Genomic DNA, 26593 nt, shown 5'->3' with positions numbered 1-26593 from the left:
AATGTTTATTTCTCATGAATCTTTTCATTGGTGAAATATTTTGATGGGTTTTTTTAGTTGCTCCTTTATCATTCTTCGTTTATTGGAGAAATATATTATACAACCAAATAATTAAATTTTAATAATAAAAGAGTGTTAAGTTCACATTCAAACCAAAGGAGAGCAGTTAAGGGAAGATAAAATGTTTATTTTCCCCTCTTTCTCCTTAGAAGCCAGAAGCAGAGTCAGTGCTGTACCCCCTTACATATATTTATTTCTGTGTTTATTTCTGTGTTAGTCGTGCAGAGTACATCTGCTGAACAATTCAGTTATATAAACATTAATAAACCAAGAATCCACTGCTGAAATTTTATTAACTGAAAGTAGGGAACGATTGACACACCAGACAACAAGAACAAGATGCAATTAAATCTAATGAAAATTAAAAAAAGAAAAGAAAAAGAAATACATATTAAAACATATTAATAAAAAGGAAACTCAGTAAGTACGGCACCGGAAGAGAAAGCATTTTGGGTGGCTTGATCCTCCCATTGTAGCTCTTCCCACCACTTTTTCGTTCCCTCGATGACAGCTCGACGTAACTTCGCGCTGCTGGAATTGAGTGGGAGCTTCTTCAGCTGTCGGCAATGAAGTACTTGAATTTTCTTCAACTTTGGAAAGGGCAGGGGATTCGGGTAAACGCTCTTTAAATTTATTCCCCCCCATAAGGATAGAAATTCGAGTTCTGCGAAAACGTTATGCTCTGACCCCACTATCTCTGAAATATCTCTCAATTTATCAGCCCCGATAATTTCTTCCACGTATTCACAATACACTATACGCAGCTCCTTGAGGTTTTGAACAAAAACAAGCCACGTTAAGTCCTTCGCTTTTTGGCAATAAAATAGATCAACTGTGTCGAGACTGCGGAAACCACTTTGAAAAAGCTTCTTCACCTCTTCTGTGCTGTCAATCTTCATCTCCTCCAAATCACTCTGAGAAAGACGCAACTCCTGAAGATTCTCCATATATGCTAGATGTAAGACATTGAACGGTGGCCTTGTATACATGCCACATTCAACCCATACAGATTGAGTGATGCTAACCAGCTTTGGATATTTCAAAAACTTTTGGACAGCAAGTGAACTTCGGAAGGACCAGCTTAAAACATTTAAATGCTTCAAACCCAGCAATTCCTTCATCAAAGGTTCAGCATCATCACATAGAACGTTACCTTCTTCTTCCTCTATTACGCCCCAGCGACCGGACGCAAACAACCTGAGTTCCTCCAACTTTGAAAAGCCAGATATCAATTGATGTGGAATTATGGACAAGTACTCTGTATAGTCCAAGTTCAAATATCTCAACTTCTCCAACGCCTTCAGCTCTTGCGGCAACCCAGTTATGTGAGTCGATGATAGATCAAGATGATGTAATGAAACCAAACCTGAAATCCCTGAAGGTAGTGTACTTAGGGGAAAATTTCCTCTTAGACTTAATACTCTAAGAGACGACATAGATTGAAAGAAGCCATCAGTGATCTCCTCAATCCGATTTTCATCCAGCAGTAAAGTTACGAGACGCGGACACGTGGGAATTTCCGATAGGCTTTCAATTTTATTTTCCATCAGAGATACCCGTTTGGCACCTTCCCATTCTTCAACCTTTGGTGCTTCGGTCAATTCAACTCCAGCGCGAACCAGAAAGTTCTGCTCCTCCTTGTCTACCGTGCACGCTATCCATAATGACATCTCACGAATCATATCGTGCGTCTTTACATGATCATCGCCTTCTTCCTCCAATAAGCATGCATGAAGAAGGTCATCAATAAAATCGCATCCATCATCAAAATCACACACAAATCCTTCACTAATCCAATAATCAATCAATTGCCTTTTAGGAATTTCGTAGTCTTCAGGATACAAACAGCAATACAGGAGACAGGAACGAAGTTCATCCGTAGACAAACTATCATAGCTGAACTTTAAACGCGAAAACACCTCTTCTTTCATACCTGAGAATTTAGAAGCTGATGTTCTCATTTTGTGAATTGCACGTTTCCAATCTCCAACTTTCCTTTGGCTTTTCATGGCTCGACCCACTGTTTTAAGCGCTAGCGGCAACCCACCACACTCTCTTGCCAGGGTTTCGGCTAGCCCTGGAATACTGGTATGACTGTCAAGAGTGGATCTTTCGATCATCTCCTGAAATAATTTCCAGGCTTCATCATGTGCCAAACTAGACACTTCCACCTTTTCAGCGTCCATTTGATCGCAAACCCCAGCTGAACGAGTTGTCAAGACTATTTTGGACCCATCATTTAGATTTTGAAGAGGGACACCCAGCTGTGTTAAATCAATGGGCTCCCATATATCATCTAATAACAACACAAACTTCTTTCCGCTTAGAATGCTAGCGATGTCCACAGCCTTGTCTTGAAGACTTTTTTCCTTCCAGTTTCTGTCTTCTGAAAAGCCAATCCTTTTTCCAATGTCATCTTGAAGTGTTGACACAGCCGCCCAGATAACAACATCAAAATTATGCTGTTGATGGCAGAAGTTGTTGTTGACTTGTTTTAAAAGGGTAGTTTTGCCGACTCCCCCTATACCATACAAGCCGATAATTCCCCTGTTCTTTTCCTGATCAGTGATACATCTCCAAACTTGACCAAGTAATAGTTCTTGACCAACAACTGTGTGATCAAGAGGTAATTCAATTGCTGCACCATCCGGCGCCTTCTCAACAACGACTTCAATTTTTTCTCCGTCTTTCTTTAAATTGATCACTCGATCCGTCAACTCGACCACCTTAGTCCCGTAATTGTAGCTTAAAACGAAGTTTTTGGAACAGAGGCCTCCAAGGCACAATCTATCCATTTCTTGAGCTCTGACTCGTTCCAGCTCGGTAAATTCAGTTTCCAGATTTTGCACATCTTCAAGCCACCCTGCGACCTGGTTCGTTCGTCTGGTTCGAGGTCGTTGTTGTTCGACCTCAACCCTGGTCTTCAGATCGGCCCTTGCTCGAGTCAATTTGTGCAATTCAGTCTCCAAGATCCGAAGATTTTTTTCGAGACCCCATACATATTTTGCTTGTTCACCAACGCAGTTTGAAATTCGATCAAATAAGTCTGCTGGTAAGAAGGTTGAGATTAGGTTACCCATTGTCGTTGACGAAAAGAGGAAGAGAAGCAATGAGTACAACGAAAAGAATTAAGCAAATATGGAGAAGCACAATACCGAAATAAAAATATGATACATTTGTTGCTTTATAATTCATATGTCAAATATCAAGAACATAATGATACGTTTACACGTCATATAAAATTTACAATTCATTTCAGTAACGACAGAATTAATGTTAAATCTTATTATTTATTATTTAAGTGATAAATTTATATTGAGAATATTTATTTAGAATAAAAGTTTTGTGCCTTAACTTTGGATGAAGATTCAAAATATTAAGTCAATGATAGCTAGATAAAAAAAAATAAATAAATAAATAAATTTAACATTAATTTTTTATTTAATAAAAAAACTATTGCCTGGCTTACAAGTGCAATCATTGATGATGTAAAGAATTATTATTATTATTTTTGGTTAAAATACTAAGACATGGAAAGACAAAATCATCTTTTTGGGCTGCGTTTATGGTGCCCCTGGGCAGTGTACCCCCTCTTTTTGTCTGCAGCGAAGTTGCCGTTTGATGAAAAGGAGCAAGATGGTGCAGCTGTTAAGCAGGTTCGTAGCCCAAGAGGCAAACGGGGGATGCAGATCATGCCATTGGAACTGTTTGAGTTGCAAGAAAATGTTTATCTATTATAACAATAAATATAGTAGTCGAAACAATTATTTTAGCAGCAATTAATTTGTAAAGAACTATAAAATGTACATTACATACAAGTTTATGTTGCAAAAACCAAAATTTCGGTATACTATTCAAGCTTTAAAAACAAGTAATAGGATTACTAACACTGTAAGGTTAATGGAAGGAAAATCTGTCTAAGTTCGAAAGGATACAAACTACACTCGTTCGAATTTATGATAGCTGAAAAATCTTTCATAATTTGTTCCATGCCTTTGACACAGAAGTGGGTTGAATTAATTTATATATTTGATATTAGGTAGTTGAATAACGCTGGAACGGCCATATGGATTCAATTTCTTGATCGACCAATAACCTTGTTTCGACTGAAATCTATACGTGCAAGTTGTCAATTTGACAGTTGAAATAAACTGTGCTTTTGAATTGCAAGTGAACATAAATGAACAAGCTTTCATCTGGCTTTACAGAGTGCGAAGTAAATAGTGCAGCAAGTATAAATGAAAGAATGAAGGGGGGGAGGGGGTAGAAGAACTTAAATAGCAGGTTTTAATCCGTCGAGATACTACAAGCACATATGTAATATTCAAAAGATGCTGCAATTGCAGTTCTTAGTAGTTAGAGTCATAAAACTAAGCTTCGATATCATGACATAACAAAAGATACAATAAAAATTACACGGACATAATAGTTGTCGTGCTTCCATAACAACGTTACCAAGTCGGTAAAAGCTAGGAATAATAAAACACATAAAAGTAGTTTCATATTAGAGAATATTCGAATTTGCGGAGCATAGATTAAGTTTAAATTTCCTAGTTGGTAGAGTTTCTTTGATGATCTTGTTTGAAAGCTAATACCATTCAACTCTAAAATGTACCTCAAAGTATCAATCATCTCAATTAACTAGCCACAAAGTTTCCTTTTTAGCTTGCCACGGTTCAATTGTAGCAAACTACCAAAGCCCATTTGACAAGCAGCCACTCTTTGTTCATCTGTCAGCTGTGAAACTGCTACCGCAAATAAACTAACTACACCTTCACTACTTGAAAATACAAATTTATTTTATTTTTATAGTGCAACTTCACATACCTCTTTTGTAACGCAAGTCATTCCATCACTTGCCTTAACCTCATGCATGGCTTCGTCGACTGCGAAATTATATATCTCTATAATTTTTAATGAACCTTTAACTAAGCTTACAAATATCTTATGTTGCAACCAATCATCGGATTCCAATATTAAATTTGATACGCTCTATTAATAGTTTGTTACTACGCCTCTATTAAATTATAACCTCCTCATAATTGTAAATTAGTTTGGTTCCAATATTATTGATACATTAAATCATCTAGTATCCAAAGACCACATTAGATTCCCGACTAATCCAGATTCGACCCGGATAGAACTACTAGAGCGGCAAATCTCTCCCAATAAATATTTAATGTAGTTGCATTTCTAAGTTTTGAACCGAGGACCTTGACGTTAGAACATTTCCATTCTAGTTGATTTACTCGCTTGTTGGTGTTTGGTTCCAATATTATAATTATATAGAAGTTTTACTAGCCTTAAATAGTGGAAATATTTTCGGCATAAAATATATAATATCTTCTGATTTGCAATACTATTGACCTAAACACTTGCAACTTATAGTGTAAATTATAGAATTTTGTTTATACATTAAATTTTATACTCTCTATTAATAGTTTGTTACTATGCCTCTATTAAATTATAACCTCTTCATAATTGTAAATGAGTTTGGTTCCAATATTATCGGTATATTAAATCATCTAGTATCCAAAGACCACATTAGATCCCCGACTAATCTAGATTCGAGCCGGATAGAACCACTAAAGCGGCAAATCTCTCCCAATAAGTATTTAATGTAGTTGCATTTCTAAGTTTCAAACCGAGGACCTTGGTTAAGTTAGAACATTCTTATTCCACCTGATTTACTCGCTTATTGGTGTTTGATTCTAATATTATAATAATATAGAAATTTTACTAGTCTTAAATAGTGAAAATGCTTTAGGTATAAAATAGATAATACCTTTTGATTTGCAATAGTATTTTTCTAAATACTTGTAACTTATAGTGTAAATTATAGAAATTGGGTCTCATAGTATAAAACTTTAGCCCATATCAATAGTGCAATATATGGAGAAAGTCATTTATATATATTAGACACTAAGATAACACTATTAATTTATTTATATATTTTATAAAGAACTATCGATCGCTTACATTACATACCATATTCTGAAAATAAAATTTGAGATATCTATTATTAGTTAAAAAGTAGGAGTAATTTTTTTATGCAATGGTTATTTCACAAACGTAATAAAGAAATTTGTGATGATGAACACAGTGATAGGGCAATTATTGAAGCAGCAATGACTTCGTCTGTTGCGCGTGGGAAATCTATTAGTAATATAAAGGAAAATAAAAAGTACCCTATGTCTTTTCAACTATTATTATTTTTCCACGGCGAACTAGCCCAATATGTATGATAAATGTCCCTAATATTTTTTCTGTAAATACAAAGACAAATTAAATTCAACTAGAACAAAAGTCTTTCACTGGAACCCAATAGATAAAAGACCAAAATGATATCTAGACATACCTCATTGTATAGCAATGGAAGCTTACAAGTTAAAATAATATTTATAATCTTTTGAAACTTTCAAATTCTGCATTGGATTCTGCAACTCATCAAAATTAGCTTTTTAGATCTCATATATATTTTAGCATCTCCACGAAGGAAAAATAAAATAAAATAAAACTGCAAGAATTGAGTCTGGTGATAAGAAGCACGCATGAGAATGATGTTACCCATTTTTGTTAACAAAAATTTCAAGGAAGAAAATAAAGTGAGAAAGAAAGAATTATGTTTGTGAAAATGGAAGAGAAGGCAGGAATTGTATTATAAGACTGCAATGTTAAGTGGCTTGGTTGTGTAGGTGAGACATTTCATCGAACTTCTTGACATTTCCATCAAACACCTTGTTCTTTAACCGTCTGTGACGTCCTTTATACCCGTCCATAGACATTAAATTGGCTGATGTCAAATGAATTTGAGACTACAAATGTGCAGCTCTTGCCCTAATCTCCTTAGATTCCCGAAGAGTGAAAACTTATGCCTTACAGACTTAAGGTACGTTTGGAATTGAAGTGTTATAACTTTTAAGGTACAGTTGCTGTAAAAAAAAAAATTGTAACTATAAAACAAAAGTTAATAATATTTAATAAATATAAATTTTAAATAATAATTTTAACGAAATTATTAATAATAAAATAATAGATTCTCTATTATACAAGTGAAAAATCATATCAACATATCTTTCAAGACACAACAATTAGTATTTACCAAACACTTTGCTACTGTAGCTTTTAAGCGACAAGTGTCCGACTTCAATTCCAAACGCACTCTCATATTTATACCCTTTATATAAGGCTGATAGAGTAATGTAAACTATATTGCCCTTTTTTTCTTGTGTTAATTGAAATAATTAAAAGTCAAAATTTGTAAGTGAGGCCACTTGATTGCAGCAAAGGAGAGCAGTGAAAGGAAGATAAAATTTTACCAACATTGAACTTGTTATTTCTCTCTCTATTATATATATTAGCTTCTTGTTAATTATAGTCTTTGCAACCAAATAATGTAGAATATATATACGGGTGCGAAAATTTCCATAGGGAATTCAGTGTTCGATTTAAACTGCACTTTTATAGTTTGTTCTTTGTGAATCACAATTTTGTCAACCAAAATAAAGGTCACATTCAAGCAAATTAAACGTGACCTTCGGACATTAGCATCAACCTCTAAAGTGATAGCAGTAACAAATAGTTGAGGCCCTGCACTTTCATTAGAGGATAGGAGAAGAGAACACTTGATTTGATAGCAAGACGCCAAGACCAGGACAAAGACCAAGACGAAAACCGATGAAAAGCCCTAAACAAACCAAAAATAAAAAATAAAATAAAAATGCAGATATGATTATCGTCGAATACTTCAAACATACGACAAGTCCAAGTTTAGCTAAGGCCTAGTGTATAAATTTTCTACAAGCTGTTGAATGAGAAATTTTGTCTAATTCTTAAGTCTTACCTGCCAATCACATCATTTTAAATTTAGTCTGTTGAGTAGAATTTTACTTTTATAATTTTTATCTCAAAAATCTATTTTAAATTATATAATATTTATTAATTAAATAATAAAATAGCATAATTAATTTATTTAAATCCTATATTAAATTATCAATCACTAAATAAATGACACATTACATACTATATTATTTAAAATAAAAATTTAAAATATTTACCGTTACTTAAAAAAATTAATTTCCTTTTCCTAAAGTTATTTCACAGACGGAAGTACAAAATTCTGTGATCATGCACAAAGTGATAGGGCAATTATTGAAACATAAATAATGTCTATTTCCCATCCGAAATCTGTTCTAATATAAAGGAAAAGAGAAAGTTTTAATTATTATTATTATTTTTCACGTAGGGCAAGGCAAACATCACTTTCTTGTTAAATTAACAGTTAAAATTGTCTCACCAAATATAATTATAACAAATTAAATAAATATTTACTATGAGTTCAGCATCTGAGTTCCCACTCTATAAATTTGCCAGCATTTTAAAACAAACAAGACTTAAGCGACAAATACAATTTTGTCGACGACTAAAAAGGTCGCATTCAAGCCAAAGGAGAAATTCTTTCCAGTGGGAGGATTCTAAAACCAAGAATCCACTGCTGAAATTTTATTAACTGAAAATAGATAACGATTGACACACCAGACAACAACAACAAGATGTAATTAAATCTAATGAAAATTAAAAAAAGAAAAAAAAAGAAATACATATTCAAACATATTAATGAAAATCATCCCCAAGTACGACACCGGAAGAGAAAGCATTTTGGGTGGCTTGGTCCTCCCATTGTAGCTCTTCCCACCATTTTTTCGACCCCTCGATGACAACTCGACGTTCCTTCGCGCTGCTGGAATTGAGTGGGAGCTTCTTCAGCTGTGGGCATTCACGTACTTCAATTTTCTTCAGCTTTGGAAAGGGCAGGGGATTCGGGTAAACGCTCTTTAAATTTCTTCCCCACTTTATGGTTAGAGATTCGAGTTGTGCAAAAAAGTTATGCTCTGACCCGATTATCTTCGAAATATCTCTCAATTTATCAACACTAATTATTTCTTCCATTTCTGTACAAAAGACTATACGCAGCTGCTTGAGAATTTGAACAAAAACTAGCCACGTTAAGTCTTTCATTTTTTGGCAACTCCATATGACAACTCTGTCGAGACTGCGGAAACCACTTTGAAAAAGTTTCTTTACCTCTTCTGTGCTGTCAGTCTTCATCTCTTCCAAATTACTGTTTGAAATGCGTAACTCCTGAAGATTCTCCATGTATGCTAGATGTAAGACATTGAACGGTTGACTTTCACATTGGCAAACCATTACAGATTGAGTGATGCTCACCAGCTTTGGATATTTCAAAAACTTTTGGACAGCAAGTGAACTTCGGAAGGTCCAGCTTAAAACATTTAAATGCTTCAAACCCAGCAATTCCTTCATCAAAGGTTCAGAATCATCACATAGAACGTTACCTTCTATTACGCTCCAGCGACCGCGTGAAAGCAACCTGAGTACCTCCAACTTTGAAAAGCCAGATATCAATTGATGTGGAATTATAGACAAAAACCGTGTATAGTCCAAGTTCAAATATCTCAACTTCTCCAACGCCTTCAGCTCTTGCGGCAACCCAGTTATGTTAGTCGATGATAGATCAAGATGATGTAATGAAACCAAACCTGAAATCCCTGAAGGTAGTGTTCTTAGGGGAAAATTTCCTCTTAGACTTAATACTCTAAGAGAAGACATCGATTGAAAGAAGCCATCAGTGATCTCCTCAATCCGATTTCCACCCAGAAGTAAAGTTACGAGCCGCGGACACGTGGGAATTTCCGATAAGCTCCTAATTCCATTTCCCAGGTCGTTGTTCTTCGACCTCAACCTTGGTCTTCAGATCGTCCCTTGCTCGAGTCAATTTGTGCAATTCAGTCTCCAAGACCCGAAGATTTTTTTCGAGACCCCATACATAATTTGCTTGTTCACCAACGCAGTTTGAAGTTCGATCAAATAATTCTGCTGGTAAGAAGGTTGAGATTAGGTTACCCATTGTCGTTGACGAAAAGCGGAAGAGAAGCAATGAGTACAATGAAAAGAATTAAGCTAATTTTTACTTAAATTCTTAAGAATTGCTTTCAAATGCAAACAGAGTATGAGAATCAGGTTTTTATTGATTATGATGACTTGAATGAAAATGAAATACAGAGCTTTGCTAGCTTACATACAGAGACAAAAAATAATGACTGCTAGCCTAAGGGGTATTACACGGAAGTAATCAAAATTGATCCGTGAATATAGCAATTGTGAACCAATCACATTAAGCTTCTAGAAGATGCAACTATTCAATGCACATGCGCTGCTATTCTTCAACATAACAGTTTTGCCAGCTCAACAAATCCAACTCACCTGCCGCACCAGCTGGTTGCACACGGGAGTAGCTCAGGAGGCATGCCAGCTTGGCTTCAAGGTCAACCGTTGACTCTTCACAGCCGCTGCTTTCAACAATTTTTAGAGAACCACAACACCAAAATAAAAATATGACACATTTGTTGCTTTATTCATTATGTCAAATATCAAGAATATAATGATACGTTTGCACGTCATATAAAATTTGTATTTCAACCAAGTAATCACATAGTTAATATTAAATCTTATCATTTGTTATCTACGTGATAAATTTATATTGACAATATATTATTTAGAATAAAAATTTTCTACCTTAGGTTTGGATGAAGATCCAAAATATTAAGTCAATGATAGATAAATAAAAAATTAAATAAAATAAATTTTAACATTAATTTTTTATTTAATAAAAAGTAAATTCAATACAGAACTCTAATCCCTTAATCTCTCTCTATCCACGGCAAAAGAAAGCAGCAACTCAACTCTCTTTAAAGGCTATGGAGGTTCTCTTGCGACCTCTCTTCAGCATACCCTCCAGAACATTAACCCCACCACCGCCATCACCACCCCACCAATCATCTCACTCTCAAAACTCTCCATTTTTGCCTCCACTAATTCCCACTCTCTCCAAAACCCTTCTTTCTTCCTCTTCTCGTTTCCTCTCGCCTGCCCCTGGTACGCCAATTTCCATTCTCTGGCTTTTTTTTTGGTAATTTATCTTTAATTTTTGTGGGTATCCTTCGTTTTTTTAGTTATAATACATGAGTTGAGTAGTCGTAGACGATTTTTTATTGTTTTAAACTGAACGGATTCTTTGTATTTCGAAAATGAAATTCATTGTTTGTGATGTAACTTTTAAAGCTGTTTGATTTGAGTTTGAAAACTTAATGTGCTTAATTTTATCTATGTGGATTTGAATCAGTTAGACAAGCAGCACAGGAGAGCCAATCGAGCGCGGACGTGAATGCCGATACAAGAGAATGGTTTATGCAAGGTAGATTAATAGTAATTTGATCTGATGCCAATTTTATTTCTATATTAATTTATTAGATTATGTAATATTATAAATTCTTTGTTCAAAATGTAGAGCTTGGAAATTTAGTCGATACATTATGGTAATGAATGTAGCTTGTGTATCTGTTCAAATTTATGTCTAGCTTTGCTGTTTTGGTAATGGTTTAGTATAAATTTTGTGTTGGTTATGATGTTGTTTAGTGGTTTGGATCACTCGTGCTCTTTTGGCCCCCACTAAAATTAATTTTTCATCAAATGATATGAATAGTTGTTCGATGGAAACTTAATGGAAGATGTGGGAGCATCTTTATGAGTTAAGACCCCTGTAGCGAGTATATCCTTTGGTGCATAAGAGTTTAAGTGATTATCGTCATTGTTGAGTTAATCAATGGGATTAATTTTCATGTTCATGTAAGGTGATCATCGCTAAAGTTAGAGCCATTAGGTGATAAATTGATAATTCATTGTGTTGTTATGTTTGTTATACTGGGTAAAAATCCCAGTGATAGAATTCATATTAGGCGGTTTTGGGTCTCATTCAATCCCAAAAGATGGATAAGGGGTGAGGCTTTCCCTCACACTTGTAAAATCACCACCATCCTAGTTCACAACTAGGGATGGCAAAATAATCCGGACTAACCCGGATAATCCGGGGAGGGTTGAACCCGTACCGGAGTGGAAAAAAATCCGGATCCGGAATGAATTTTAATAACCCGGATTAATCTGGGTTTGGGGTAACCCGTGAATCCGGAACCCGGATCCGTATTCATTTTTTTTATATTATTTTTATTAGTTAATATAAATAGAAACATAAAAAAAAATCTTAAAAAATCGCAATTCATTTTTTTCTTTCATTCTTTCTATTTTCTATCACAAATCGCGATTACATAAGAAAAAGTGAAAAACCCTAACTGTGTCGCGGCTGCCGCCTCCCGCTGTCCAGCAGGCAAGTCAAACAACCATCGCCTGGGTTCATCACCGTCACAAGGTTGGGTTCGCGGCGTTCGCCACTGTCAAAAGCTTGGGTTCCCCACCGTCGCAACTCGCAACTTGTTTGGTTCACCACCGTCACATGCTTGCAGCACTGCAGTTCCTCTATTCATCTTCATCAGCTCCTCTATTCGTTTGATTCACCACACACTTGCGTATTTGCGGTTTTATAATTAAATTATTTACAGTCATCATACTTTGCTCACTTTACTTACCATATATAATACTTGATTATTTCAATAATATCTCGCTTTAGTTGCATATTTAATACTTAATTAATTTCAAGACTCATATCATCATATTTTTTTTTCTTTTCAATGATGCTGTCAAATGAAATGATCTGATAAAGCCTTGAGAAATGCCATGGGATTGGAGATGGTGGTTGTGGATTGACCACTTAACTGACTTTTCTTTTCCTTTTTCCTCAAATTTGAAGCTTAGTAGCTAACCCACCGAAGAGAGAAAAATGGATGATTCTGTACCTATGCCATAATATTCACCATTTGAATTGCTTTCTGGAGTTTTCTGGAGTTAGTTTTGAGTTATTGATCCGGGTTCAAAACCCGGATTTTTCCGGGTTGAACCCGGCCCGGACCCGCATGAGAAAAAACCGAGTTTTAATCCGGGTCGAGGAACAAAAAAATAGTGTCCGGGTCCGGAACCGGGAAGGCTAAACCCGGACCTGGACCCGGATTTTGCCATTCCTATTCACAACCGATATAAGACAACCCAACAATCTCTCCCTCACATATTGGGCCTTGGTTCAAAAGCATGGACACTCGTTTTCGCTGGTAGATTGTTGGACTAAGATGTTGATGAATCTTTTAGTTGATTTTTTTTTAATAAAAAGGAAAAGATTATGAAGAGATAAATACAATAAAGAAAAAAAGAGATCAATATTGCAATAAAACATTTATGTAGTGATATTTTATATAAGAATAATTTCATATAGCTATAAAAGTAATGGTCCTAATTTATATTAGGCCAATTATAAATAAGAATAAATTTCATGCTGTAATAATTTATAATTTTGCTAAATCTCACCTTAAGGAGCTCACCTCCACGTAGTGTATATATATATAAATATGTTATGTTACATTAAGTGAACTTGGGGGTTGTTTGGTACCCCTCTTTACCTGGGATTGCATTACATTAGCAATGCAGCCCCATGTTTGGGGTACCAAATGGCTATATTAGCTAAACCCAACATATTGTCGGGTTTAGCTAATGTGTCCAGTTAACGCTTTAGCTTTAGCTTCCTCTTTTTTTTTTTTTTTTTTTTTTTATACTTTGTAATAATGATAAATGAATATAATTTTTAATTTAATATTATATTATATAATATTATTTTTACATTATAATTTTAATATAAATTAATAAATTTATTGTTTAATAATATTATGTTTATATTTTAATTTTTATCATAGTAAATGTATAACTAAAAAATGTATTATTTAATTATATTATATTAATTAATATGTAAAATTATATTAATTAATATATATAATTGATTAATTTTTAATAAGTTAATATAACTAATAATAAATACTTAAATAATATAATATAATATAATATAATATAATATAATTTATTAAAATAATTAAACTAGTTATTTTTAAATAATTTAATATAACTAATAATAAATATTTAAATATGAATAAATTTGAATAATATTAATTAAAAATTAATAAAATATATAATTATTAGATTGTTTAGCACAATTCATTAGTATTTTCTAAATATATAATTTAAATTAGTCACAAAAAATTAATACAATATAGTGCTATATCAAATATAATATATTTAAAAATTAATACAGTACAGTGTAATACCAAACATTGTACAACATTATTATAATACATTACTAATACAACACAACATAATGCAATACACCTGCATTAAAATAATGCAATATAACATAATATAATACAGCATCCCAAACGCACTCTTGTATCCATATAGTACAAAAACAACATAAGAGAAAAATGTTAAAGAGAACACAAAAGTTCAGAGACTTTTAAGATAATGTTTTATATTTGTAACAAGCATGTGCTAACTTTTTTGAAACAATGTATATTTATTTTATGGATCCCTTAAGTTACATGCATGTAACTTAGCATTAGCCTCATTTTATTATTATCTATACATTGGATTTGACATGTTTCATTAATAATTTATTACTACATCTCTATTAAAATAATTGAGGTCCTGCACTTTCATTGGAAGATAGGAGAAACAAATAATTGATAAGAGAAGAAAACAATTTAAAATAAAAATTTAAAATATTTATTTCAAACATACATGGAAACATGACTCATGCTTTACCGCAGGCGATAAGTCCAAGTTTAGATAAGGCCTAGAGTATAAATTTTCTACAAGCTGTGGAATGAGAAAATTTGTCTAATTCTTAAGTCTTACCTGCCAATCACATCATTTCAAATTTAGTTAAAATAAAATTTAAAATATTTATCGTTACTTAAAAATATTAATTTTCTTTTTCTAAAGTTATTCCACAAGCGGTAGTCCAAAATTATGTGATCACGCACACAGTGATAGGGTAGTTATTGAAGCAGAAATTAAATTTGTCTGCTTTCTATCCGAAATCTATTACTAATTAAAGAAAAAGAAAAAGCGTTAATTATAATTGTTTTTCATATGGGCCAGGCAAATTAATATCACTTTCTTGTTAAATTAATATTAAAATTATAACAGATTCAATTACTGTTTTCTTATCTTTCATCATCATCTCAGTTCCCACTCCATACATAATTACATATGCCAGGATTTAAAACAAACAAGACTTAAAGCGACAAATACAATTTTGTTGACGAGTATATATAAAGGTCACATATTTCAAACCAAAGGAGAGCAGCTAAGGGAAGATAAAATGTTTATTTTCACCTCTTTCTCCTTAGAAGCCAGAAGCAGAGTCAGAGTACATATGCAGAGTACATCTGCTGAACAATTCAGTTATATAAACATTAATAAACCAAGAATCCACTGCTGAAATTTTATTAACTGAAAATAGGGAACGATTGACACACCAGACAACAAGAACAAGATGCAATTAAATCTAATGAAAATTAAAAAAGAAAAAAAAGAAATACATATTCAAACATATTAATAAAAAGGAACCTCAGTAAGTACGGCACCGGAAGAAAAAGCATTTTGGGTGTCTTGATCCTCCCATTGTAGCTCTTCCCACCATTCTTTCTCTCCCCGGATGACAACTCGACGTTCCTTCGCGCTGCTGGAATTGAGTGGGAGCTTCTTCAGCTGTGGGCATACACGTACTTCAATTTTCTTCAGCTTTGGAAAGAGCAGGGGATTCGGGTAAACGCTCTTTAAATTTCTTCCCGACGTTATGGTTAGAGATTCGAGTTGTGCGAAAAAGTTATGCTCTGACCCGATTATCTCTGAAATATCTCTCAATTTATCAACCCCGATTATTTCTTCCACATCATAACAAAACTCTATACGCAGCTCCTTGAGGTTTTTAACAAAAACAAGCCACGTTAAGTCCTTCGCTTTATGGCAACAAAATACATGAACTGTGTTGAGACTGCGGAAACCACTTTGAAAAAGTTTCTTCACCTCTTCTGTGCTGTCAATCTTCATCTCTTCCAAACTACTGGTTGTAAGACGTAACTCCTGAAGATTCTCCATGTATGCCATATGTAAGACATTGAACGGTGGCCTTGTAGTAAACTTGCCACCACATTCAACCCGTACAGATTGAGTGATGCTCACCAGCTTTGGATATTTCAAAAACTTTTGGACAGCAAGTGAACTTCGGAAGGACCAGCTTAAAAAATTTAAATGCTTCAAACCCAGCAATTCCTTCATCAACGATTCAGCATCATCACATAGAACGTTACCTTCTTCTTCCTCTATTACACCCTTACGACCGCAGAAAAGCAACCTGAGTACCTCCAACTTTGAAAAGCCAGATATCAACTGATGTGGAATTATAGACAAATACTGTGTATACTCCAAGTTCAAATATCTCAGCTTCTCCAACGCCTTCAGCTCTTGCGGCAACCCGGTTATGTGAGTCCGTGATAGATCAAGATGATGTAATGAAACCAAACTTGAAATCCCTGAAGGTAGTGTACTTAGGTGAAAATTTTCACTTAAACTTAATACTCTAAGAGAAGACATCGATTGAAAGAAGCCGTCAGTGATCTCCTTCAAAGAATTTCCATCCAGGAGAAAAGTTACGAGACGCGGACACGTGGGAATTTCCGATAGGCTTTCAATTTCATTTAACATCAGAGATACCCGTTTGGCACCTTCCCATTCTTCAACCTTTGGTGCTTCGGTCAATTCAACTCCAGCGCGAACCAGTAAGTTCTGCTCCTCCTTCTCTACCGTGCACGCTATCCATAACGACATCTCACGAATCATATCGTGCATTTTGACATGATCATCGCCTTCTTCCTCCAATAAGCATGCTTGAAGAAGGTCATCAATAAAATCGCATCCATCATCAAAATCATACACAAATCCTTCACTAATCCAGTAATCAATCAATTCCCTTTTAGGAATTTCGTAGTCTTCAGGGTATAAACAACAATACAGGAGACAGGAACGAAGTTCATCCGTAGACAAACTATCATAGCTGAACTTTAAACGCGAAAACACCTCTTCTTTCATACCTGAGAATTTAGAAGCTGATGTTCTCATTTTGTGAATTGCACGTTTCCAATATCCAACTTTCCTTTGGCTTTTCATGGCTCGACCCACTGTTTTAAGCGCTAGCGGCAACCCACCACACTCTCTTGCCAGGGTTTCGGCTAGCACTGGAATACTGGTATGACTGTCAAGAGTGGATCTTTCGATCATCTCCTGAAATAATTTCCAGGCTTCATCATCTGCCAAACTAGACACTTCCAACTTTTTAGCGTCCATTTGATCGCAAACACCGGCTGAACGAGTTGTTAAGACTATTTTGGACCCATCATTTAGATTTTGAAGAGGGACACCCAATTGTGTTAAATCAATGCGGTCCCATATATCATCTAATAACAACACAAACTTCTTTCCGCTTAAAATGCTAGCGATGTCCACAGCCTTGTCTTGAAGACTTTTTTCCTTCCAGTTTCTGTCTTCTGAAAAGCCAATCCTTTTTCCAATGTCATCTTGAAGTGTTGACACAGCCGCCCAGATAACAACATCAAACATATGCTGTTGATGGCAGAAGTTGTTGTTGACTTGTTTTAAAAGGGTAGTTTTGCCGACTCCCCCTATACCATAAAGGCCGATAATTCCCCTGTTATTTTCCTGATCAGTGATACATCTCCAAACTTGATCAAGTAATAGTTCTTGACCAACAACCGTGTGATCAACAGGTAATTCAATTGCTGCACCATCCGGCGCCTTCTCAACAACGACTTCAATTTTTTCTCCGTCTTTCTCTAAATTGATCACTCGATCCGTCAACTCGACCACCTGAGTCCCGTAATTGTAGCTTGAAACGAAGTTTTTGGAACAGAGGCCTCCAAGGCACAATCTATCCATTTCTTGAGCTCTAACTCGTTCCAGCTCGGTAAATTCAGTTTCCAGATTTTGCACATCTTCAAGCCACCCTGCGACCTGGTTCGTTCGTCTGGTTCGAGGTCGTTGTTCTTCGACCTCAACCTTGGTCTTCAAATCGTCCCTTGCTCGAGTCAATTTGTGCAATTCAGTCTCCAAGATCCGAAGATTTTTTTCGAGACCCCATACATATTTTGCTTGTTCACCAACGCAGTTTGAAGTTCGATCGAATAAGTCTGCTGGTAAGAAGGTTGAGATTAAGTTACCCATTGTCGTTGACGAAAAGTGGAAGTGAAGCAATGGGTACAATGAAAAGAATTAAGCTAATTTGGTGAGGGTCATTTTACTTAAATTCTTAAGAATTGCTTTCAAATGCAAACAGAGTATGAGAATCGGGCCTTTATTGATTATGATGACTTGGATGAAAATGAAATACAGAGCTTTGCTAGTTTACATACAGAGACAAAAAATAATGATAGCTAGCCTAAGGGGTATTATACGGAAATAATCAAAATTGATCCGTGAATATAGCAATTGTGAACCAATCACATTAAGCTTCTAGAAGATGCAACTATTCAATGCACATGCGCTGCTATTCTTCAACATAACAGTTTTGCCAGCTCAACAAAGCCAACTCACCTGCCACACCAGCTGGTTGCACATGGGAGTAGCTCAGGAGGCATGCCAGCTTGGCTTCAAGGTCAACCGTTGACTCTTCACAGCTGCTGCTTTCAACAATTTTTAGAGAAGCAAAGCACTGAATAAAAATATGCTACATATGTTGCTTGATTCATATTTCAAAAATCAAGAACATAATGATACGTCTACACGTCATATAAAATTTGTAATTCTTTCAGTAATGACAGAATTAACATTCAATCTTATCATTTATTATTTAAGTGATATATTTATATTGATAATATTTATTTAGAATAAAAATTTTGTGCCTCAACTTTGGATGAAGATTCAAAATATTAAGTCAAAGATAGATAAAATAAAAATAAAATAAATTTTAACGTTAATTCCTAGAATTTGTCACCATTTTTTTCCCTTAGTAACAACCATGTTCGCTTGAGAGACCACCACAACAGGAATAATTTCTTCTTGGTCGACCAAATTGGCCTTAAGAGGCTTGTGATCTCCCTTTCTATACTTGGATTTGATAGCAAAATGTCCAGGTTTGCCACAAACATAACATTTGCCTTTTTAAGAAAACAAACAAGACTTAATTTGGCGATAGACCATTAGGGCTTGGTCCAGTGGTGAGCCACTCAAAGTTTGAATGAAAACAGTTTTTTTTAGGAAGTGAGTTGATGTTCCTTGATTATTTGAAAGGATTAAAATTTAAACAGTGTAATATTAGAATTGATAGAAATCAATCTCGGTAATCATATAATTATAAATATAATGAATAATAATTAAAAAAAAAAAAAAAAGATGATAAAGGCGATTACATCCACGAACATAAAGGTCGCGTACAAGTAAATGTGACCGTTGGACGTTGACAGCCCCTAAAAAAGAACCAAAAAAAATCTAATTTGATAACAGTAACATACAGCTCAGCACAAATAATTGAGCTCCTGCATTTTCATTGATAGCATGACCGACAGCCCCTAAAAAAGGACCAAAAAAAATCTTTAATTATTTCAAAACAAAAAGCATGGAAACGGGACTCACATTTGTCCGCATTTGACAACTCCAATGTTTCAACTTTCAAACATGCTTAGAAATGTGACTCATGCGTTTCCGTCTGACACGTGGATGAAAAATATAGACTTGCTCTTAAGGGAGTCCCTATGTTACATTTAATGTACCATACACAACCCACAAGAACCACATAAATTGTGGAACTCATATAATTGTGTAGTTCTTATTGGTTGTGTATAGTACATTAAATGTAACATAGTAAAATCATGCTCTTAATTGTCACCCGCATTACTGTAGGAGTAGGATTTCTCTGTATCTGAGTTTTATTAAATTTTTAAAAATATATTTTTATGTGTCTTTTAATTATAGTATATAAATATAATTTAATTTTTTTTATTTTTTTTATTTATTAACTACCAATCATCTTAAATTATTTAATATGATCAGATCAAAAAAAAATTATTATCTTTTAATTTAAGTATGTCAATTAGTATTACATATCCTGAATTTTTCTTAAATGATGCGGCATTTGTTAATTACACACTAAATAACACTATTAATTTATTTATATATTTTATAAAAAACTATCGATCGCTTACATTACATACCATATTCTGAAAATAAAATTTGAGATATCTATTATTAGTTAAAAAGTAGGAGTAATTTTGTTATGCTAAGGTTATTTCACAAACGTAATAAAGAAATTTGTGAAGATGAACACAGTGATAGGGCAATTATTGAAGCAGCAATGACTTCGTCTGTTGCGCGTGGGAAATCTATTAGTAATATAAAGGAAAATAAAAAGTACCCTATGTCTTTTCAACTATTATTATTTTTCCACGGCGAACTAGCCAAATATGTATGATAAATGTCCCTAATTAAATTGGCTGATGTCAAATGAATTTGAGACTACAAATGTGCAGCTCTTGCCCTAATATTTATTAACTGAAAATAGGGAATGATTGACACACCAGACAACAAGGACAAGATGCAATTAAATCTAATGAAAATTAAAAAAAAAAAGAAATACATATTCAAACATATTCATAATCATCCCTAAGTACGACACCGGAAGAGAAAGCATTTTGGGTGGCTTGATCCTCCCATTGTAGCTCTTCCCACCACTTTTTCGATCCCTCGATGACAACTCGACGTTCCTTCGCGCTGCTGGAATTGAGTGGGAGCTTCTTCAGGTGTCGGCATCCACGTACTTTAATTTTCTTCAGCTTTGGAAAGGGCAGGGGATTCGGGTAAACGCCCTTTAAATTTATTCCCCAACTTATGGTTAGATATTCGAGTTGTGCGAAAAAGTTATGCTCTGACCCGATTATCTCTGAAATATCTCTCAATTTATCAACCCCGATTATTTCTTCCACATCATCACAAAACTCTATACGCAGCTTCTTGAGGTTTTGAACAAAAACAAGCCACGTTAAGTCCTTCGCTTTTTGGCAATAAAATACATGAACTGTGTTGAGACTGCGGAAACCACTTTGAAAAAGCTTCTTCACCTCGTCTGTGCTGTCAATCTTCATCTCTTCCAAATTACAGTATTCAAGTTCTAATTCCTGAAGATTCTCCATGTATGCTAGATGAAAAACATTGAACGGTGGACTTCTACATTGGTAAACCCCTACAGATTGAGTGATGCTCACCAGCTTTGGATATTTCAAAAACTTTTGGACAGCAAGTGAACTTCCGAAGGACCAGCTTAAAACTTTTAAATGCTTCAAACCCAGCAATTCCTTCATCAAAGGTTCAGCATCATCACATAGAACGTTACCTTCTTCTTCTTCTTTTTTGCTCCAGAGACCGCACCCACGCAACCTGCGTACCTCCAACTTTGAAAAGCCAGATATCAATTGATGTGGAATTATAGACAAATTAAATGCATAGTCCAAGTTCAAATATCTCAGCTTCTCCAATGCCTTCAGCTCTTGCGGCAACCCAGTTATATTAGTCCGTGATAGATCAAGATGATGCAATGAAACCAAATTTGAAATCCCCGAAGGTAGTTTACTTAGGGAAATATTTATTCGTAGACTTAATACTCTAAGAGAAGACATCGATTGAAAGAAGCCATCAGTAATCTCCTCAATCCAATTTCCATCCAGAAGTAAAGTGACGAGACGTGGACACGTGGGAATTTCCGATAGGCTTTGAATTCTAGTTTTCATCAGAGATATTCGTTTGGCACCTTCCCATTCTTCAACCTTTGGTGCTTCGGTCAGTTTAACTCCAGCGCGAACCAGAAAGTTCTGCTCCTCCTTGTCTACCGTGCACGCTATCCATAATGACATCTCACGAATCATATCGTGCATCTTTACATGATCATCGCCTTCTTCCTCCAATAAGCATGCTTGAAGAAGGTCATCAATAAAATCGCATCCATCATCAAAATCACACACAAATCCTTCACTAATCCAGTAATCAATCAATTGCCTTTTAGGAATTTCGTAGTCTTCAGGATATAAACAACAATACAGGAGACAGGAACGAAGTTCGTCCGTAGACAAACTATCATAGCTGAACTTTAAACGCGAAAACACCTCTTCTTTCATACCTGAGAATTTAGAAGCTGATGTTCTCATTTTGTGAATTGCACGTTTCCAATCTCCAACTTTCCTTTGGCTTTTCATGGCTCGTCCCACTGTTTTAAGCGCTAGCGGCAACCCACCACACTCTCTTGCCAGGGTTTCGGCTAGCTCTCGAATACTGGTATGACTGTCAAGAGTGGATCTGTCGACCATCTCCTGAAATAATTCCCAGGCTTTATCATGCGCCAAACTATACACTTCCACCTTTTCAGCGTCCATTTGATCGCAAACACCAGCTGAACGAGTTGTCAAGACTACTTTGGACCCATCATTTAGTTTTTGAAGGGGGACACCCAATTGTGTTAAATCAATGGGTTTCCATATATCATCCAATAACAACACAAACTTCCTTCTGCTTAAAATGCTACCGATGTCCACAGCCTTGTCTTGAGGACTTTTTTTCTCCCAGCTTTGGTCTTCTGAAAAGCCAATCCTTTTTCCAATGTCATCTTGAAGTGTTGACGCAGCCGCCCAGATAACAACATCAAAATTATGCTGTTGATGGCGGAAGTTGTTGTTGACTTGTTTTAAAAGGGTAGTTTTGCCGACTCCCCCTATACCATACAGGCCGATAATTCCCCTGTTCTTTTCCTGATCAGTGATACATCTCCAAACTTGACCAAGTAATAGTTCTTGACCAACAACTGTGTGATCAAGAGGTAATTCAATTGCTGCACCATCTGGCGCCTTCTCAACAACGACTTCAATTTTTTCTTCGTCTTTCTTTAAATTGATCACTCGATCCGTCAACTCGACCACCTGAGTCCCGTAATTGTAGCTTGACGCGAAGTTTTTGGAACAGAGGCCTCCAAGGCACAATCTATCCATTTCTTGAGCTCTAACTCGTTCCAGCTCGGTAAATTCAGTTTCCAGTTTTTGCACATCTTCAAGCCACCCTGCGACCTGGTTCGTTCGTCTGGTTCGAGGTCGTTGTTCTTCGACCTCAACCTTGGTCTTCAGATCGTCCCTTGCTCGAGTCAATTTGTGCAATTCAGTCTCCAAGACCCGAAGAGTTTTTTCGAGACCCCATACATATTTTGCTTGTTCACCAACGCAGTTTGAAGTTCGATCAAATAAGTCTGCTGGTAAGAAGGTTGAGATTAAGTTACCCATTGTCGTTGACGAAAAGAGGAAGTGAAGCAATAGGTACAATGAAAAGAATTATGCTGCTTTGGAGAGGGTTATATTTAGAGAAGCACAATACCGAAATAAAAATATGATACATTTGTTGCTTTATTCAAATATCGAGAACATAATGATACATTTACACGTCATATAAAATTTGTAATTCATTTCAGTAATGACAGAATTAATATTAAATCTTATCATTTATTATTTAAGTGATAAATTTATATTGAGAATATTTATTTAGAATAAAAATTTTGTGCCTTGACTTTAGATGAAGATCCAAAATATTAAGTCAATGATAGTTAGATAAAAAAAATAAAAAATAAATAAAATTTAACATTAATTTTTTAGTTAATAAAAAATAAATTCAATACAGAATTCTAATCCCATAGATTTACAAGTGCAATGAATGATGATGTAAAGAATTATTATTATTTTTTTGGTTAAACTGCTAAGATATAGAGAGACTAAATCATCTTTTTGGGCTGCGCCTACGGTGCCCCGGGCACTGTACCCCTCTTTTTGTCAGTAGCGAAGTTGCCGTTTGATGAAAAGGGGCAAGATGGTGCAGCTGTTAAGCAGGCTCGTAGCCCAATAGGCAAACAGGGGGATGCAGATCATGCCATCAGAACTGTTTGAGTTGCAAGAAAATGTTTATCTATTATAACAATAAATATATTAGTCGAAACAACTATTTTAGCAGCAATTAAGTTGTAAGGAACAATAAAATGTACATTACATACAAGTTGATGTATCAAAAGCCAAAAATTTCGGTATACTATTGTGGCTGTAAAAACAAGTAATAGGATTGCTAACACTGTAAGTTTTTTTTTTTTTTAATTACAACACTGTAAGGTTAATGGAAGGAAAATCTGTCTAAGCCTGAAAGGATACAAACTACATCCGTTCGAATTTATGATAGTTGAAAAAATCTTTCATGATTTCTTCCATGCCTTTGATCACTGGAGTGGGTTGAATTAATTCATATATTTGAAATTAGGTGGTTGAATAACGCTGGAACGGCCATATGGATTCAATTTCTTGATCAACCAATAACCTTGTTTCGACTGAAATCAATACATGCAAGTAGTCAATTTGACAGTTGAAATAAACACTGCATTTGAATTGCAAGTGAACATAAATGAACAAACTTTCATCTGGCTTTACAGAGTGTGAAGTAAATGGTGCAGCAAGTATAAATGAAAGAAGAAGCGGGGGCGGTAGAAGAACTTAAATAGCAGGTTTTAATCCGTCGAGACACTACAAGCACATGTGTAATATTCAAAAGATGCTGCAACTGCAGTTCTTCGTAGTTGGAGTCAGAAAACCAAGCTTCGATATCATGACATAACAAAAGATACAATAAAAATTGCACGGACATAATAGTTGTCAGGCTTCCATAACAACGTTACCAAGTCGGTAAAAGCTAGGAATAACAAAACACATAAAAGTAGTTTCATATTAGAGAATATCTGAATTTCCTGGTTGGTGGAGTTTCTTTGATGATCTTGTTCGAAAGCTAATATCATTCAACTCTAAAATGTACCTCACAGTATCAATCATCTCAATTAACTAGCCACAAAGTTTCCTTTTTAGCTTGCCACGGTTCAATTGTAGAAACTACCAAAGCCCATTTGACAAGCAGCCACTCTTTGTTAAACTGTCAGCTGTGAAACTGCCACCGCTAATCTATCTGGAGTACATCTGGTTAAGAACTTTGCCTTTGCGACTGCTGACTTCACTATCCATTCGCATTGACTTTGTATTGACATTTTCTCTCTGGTGGTAAATTCTTAGACATGGATTCAATTTCCGTCCAGTACACAATCATGGCAAATAAACTAACTACACCTTCACTACTTGAAAATACAAATTCATTTATTTTTATAGTGCAACTTCACATACCTCTTTTGTAACGCAAGTAATTCCATCGCTTGCCTTAACCTCACGCACGACTTCACCGCTGCAATATCATCATATGATTGGGAAATTATGTATCTCTATAATTTTTAATGAACCTTTAACTAAGCTTACAAATATCTTATGAACCCATCATGACATTGCCTTTTTATTCTTCCTTCAATGCTTTGATCACCACCAACTTCTCCAGCACCGCCATCAATCTCACATGATTTATGCTTATTACTTCCCACCAACTTAATTTATGAAATTCAACGATACCTTTATTTATTATAATCAAACTAAAATTCATAGCATCATACAGTTTACATTCCTAGTCCAGCACAAAACAAATACATATAATTAACCCCAAAACGAACAAAAAAATTGGGGGAAAAAATAAACAGAGGAGATCTGGAACGAAGGGTAAGCATGTATCATTTGCCTGTGTTACCATCTTAATGCTAACCATGGACTCTACTATATTGGTTGTTGGAATATTAATTTTCCTGTTCTTAATTTTGAAAATGTTCATTGTAAAACTTAATAAAACCCAAGCTAACTGGGACTTATTGCTATGGATTCAAATATCATTTTAATACAAGAAATTACTAAAATAAACATTACTATATTGTTGAGAAAATATCCATAAATTTATTTTTTAAAAATTTTTGCTCCCCAATTTTGCCATTATTAGTATGAAATCTAGTTTCCTACCAACTATATTATGATAAAAAAATGATTCACATAAAAAATCTCATATTAAAAATACACGTACCTTAAGTTTTAGTATACGCAATCCCTTTCGTTTCATTCAATACTACCGCAACAAACTACAAGTCACCGTAATCCACTTTAAAAATTCGCGGCATCACTGATGTCTGTTGAAATACGAGCAAGGGTTTATAGAACCCTAAAACTAATTTGGTAGCTGAAACGGGTTTGGACAGTTGCCCACTCCACATCATTGTACAGTTGCCCACTTCACATCATTGTTCAGTTTTAAAATCCCAATCGTTGGATTAGAGTCATTATAATCTAACGACTGTCTTGGATAATGATAAAAGAAAGAGGTACGGTTAGGGGAGGACAAAATCGGATTCGCGTCGGGTTCGGGTCAACTCGATCGGGTTCGGGTTGTTCGAGTTGGGCAAACATTGATCCGAATGCAACCCGACCCGTTTAACATCTAGGTACATGTTTAACTATAATGGCAGCTCTATTAATCATAGGACCCTTGATCTCCTATAATAGCCAACCAATTTAACTCTAATGGCAGCTCTATTAATTATAAGACCTTTGATCTCCCATACTAGCCAGCCAATCTCTTTTTTTTGCTAGACAAACTTCCATTAATCAAAGTAACAACATTTACTGAATCAAGTTTAACAATCAAGGGAGTTAAACCTAAGTCAATTGCTAGCTTAATCCCCTGAACAACC

General features: G+C 35.0%; 3 protein-coding genes and 1 long non-coding RNA gene across 5 annotated transcripts; 1 reads left to right on the top strand and 3 right to left on the bottom strand.

The window, feature by feature from the left end:
• Positions 1-319: 319 nt before the first annotated feature.
• On the bottom strand, positions 320-18352 carry LOC18037492 (probable disease resistance protein At5g63020). The gene is made up of 2 exons (XM_006427642.2): positions 15964-18352; positions 320-959 (listed from the first exon to the last, which is right to left on the bottom strand). Exons 1-2 carry the CDS (start codon positions 18148-18150, stop codon positions 462-464), a joined length of 2685 nt encoding a protein of 894 aa, XP_006427705.2. The 5' UTR covers positions 18151-18352; the 3' UTR covers positions 320-461.
• On the top strand, positions 10796-12613 carry LOC112096827. 2 transcript variants are annotated; one of them, XM_024180817.1, is made up of 3 exons: positions 10796-11016; positions 11264-11335; positions 12302-12613. In XM_024180817.1, the coding sequence occupies exons 1-3, from the start codon at positions 10839-10841 to the stop codon at positions 12520-12522; spliced, it is 471 nt and encodes a 156-aa protein (XP_024036585.1). In that variant the 5' UTR covers positions 10796-10838; the 3' UTR covers positions 12523-12613. The 2 variants fall into 2 exon arrangements, with proteins under 2 accessions (XP_024036585.1, XP_024036584.1); XM_024180816.1 differs by having other exon boundaries at positions 12299-12613.
• Positions 18353-20448: 2096 nt separating the features above from the next.
• LOC18037139 (probable disease resistance protein At5g63020) lies at positions 20449-23316 on the bottom strand. Its single transcript, XM_006427641.2, has one exon. It carries the CDS (start codon positions 23235-23237, stop codon positions 20562-20564), a length of 2676 nt encoding a protein of 891 aa, XP_006427704.1. The 5' UTR covers positions 23238-23316; the 3' UTR covers positions 20449-20561.
• A 1162-nt stretch (positions 23317-24478) lies between these two features.
• LOC112096708 lies at positions 24479-26140 on the bottom strand. Its single transcript, XR_002904558.1, has 2 exons — positions 25930-26140; positions 24479-25215 (listed from the first exon to the last, which is right to left on the bottom strand). It is a non-coding gene; the product is annotated as an uncharacterized LOC112096708 (long non-coding RNA).
• Between the last annotated feature and the right edge of the window lie 453 nt (positions 26141-26593).

The sequence above is a fragment of the Citrus clementina genome, unplaced genomic scaffold (assembly GCF_000493195.1).
Source record: "Citrus clementina cultivar Clemenules unplaced genomic scaffold, Citrus_clementina_v1.0 scaffold_7, whole genome shotgun sequence".
In the NCBI taxonomy this organism is placed as follows: domain Eukaryota; kingdom Viridiplantae; phylum Streptophyta; class Magnoliopsida; order Sapindales; family Rutaceae; genus Citrus; species Citrus x clementina.
This window is presented reverse-complemented; position numbering and strand designations above follow the sequence as displayed.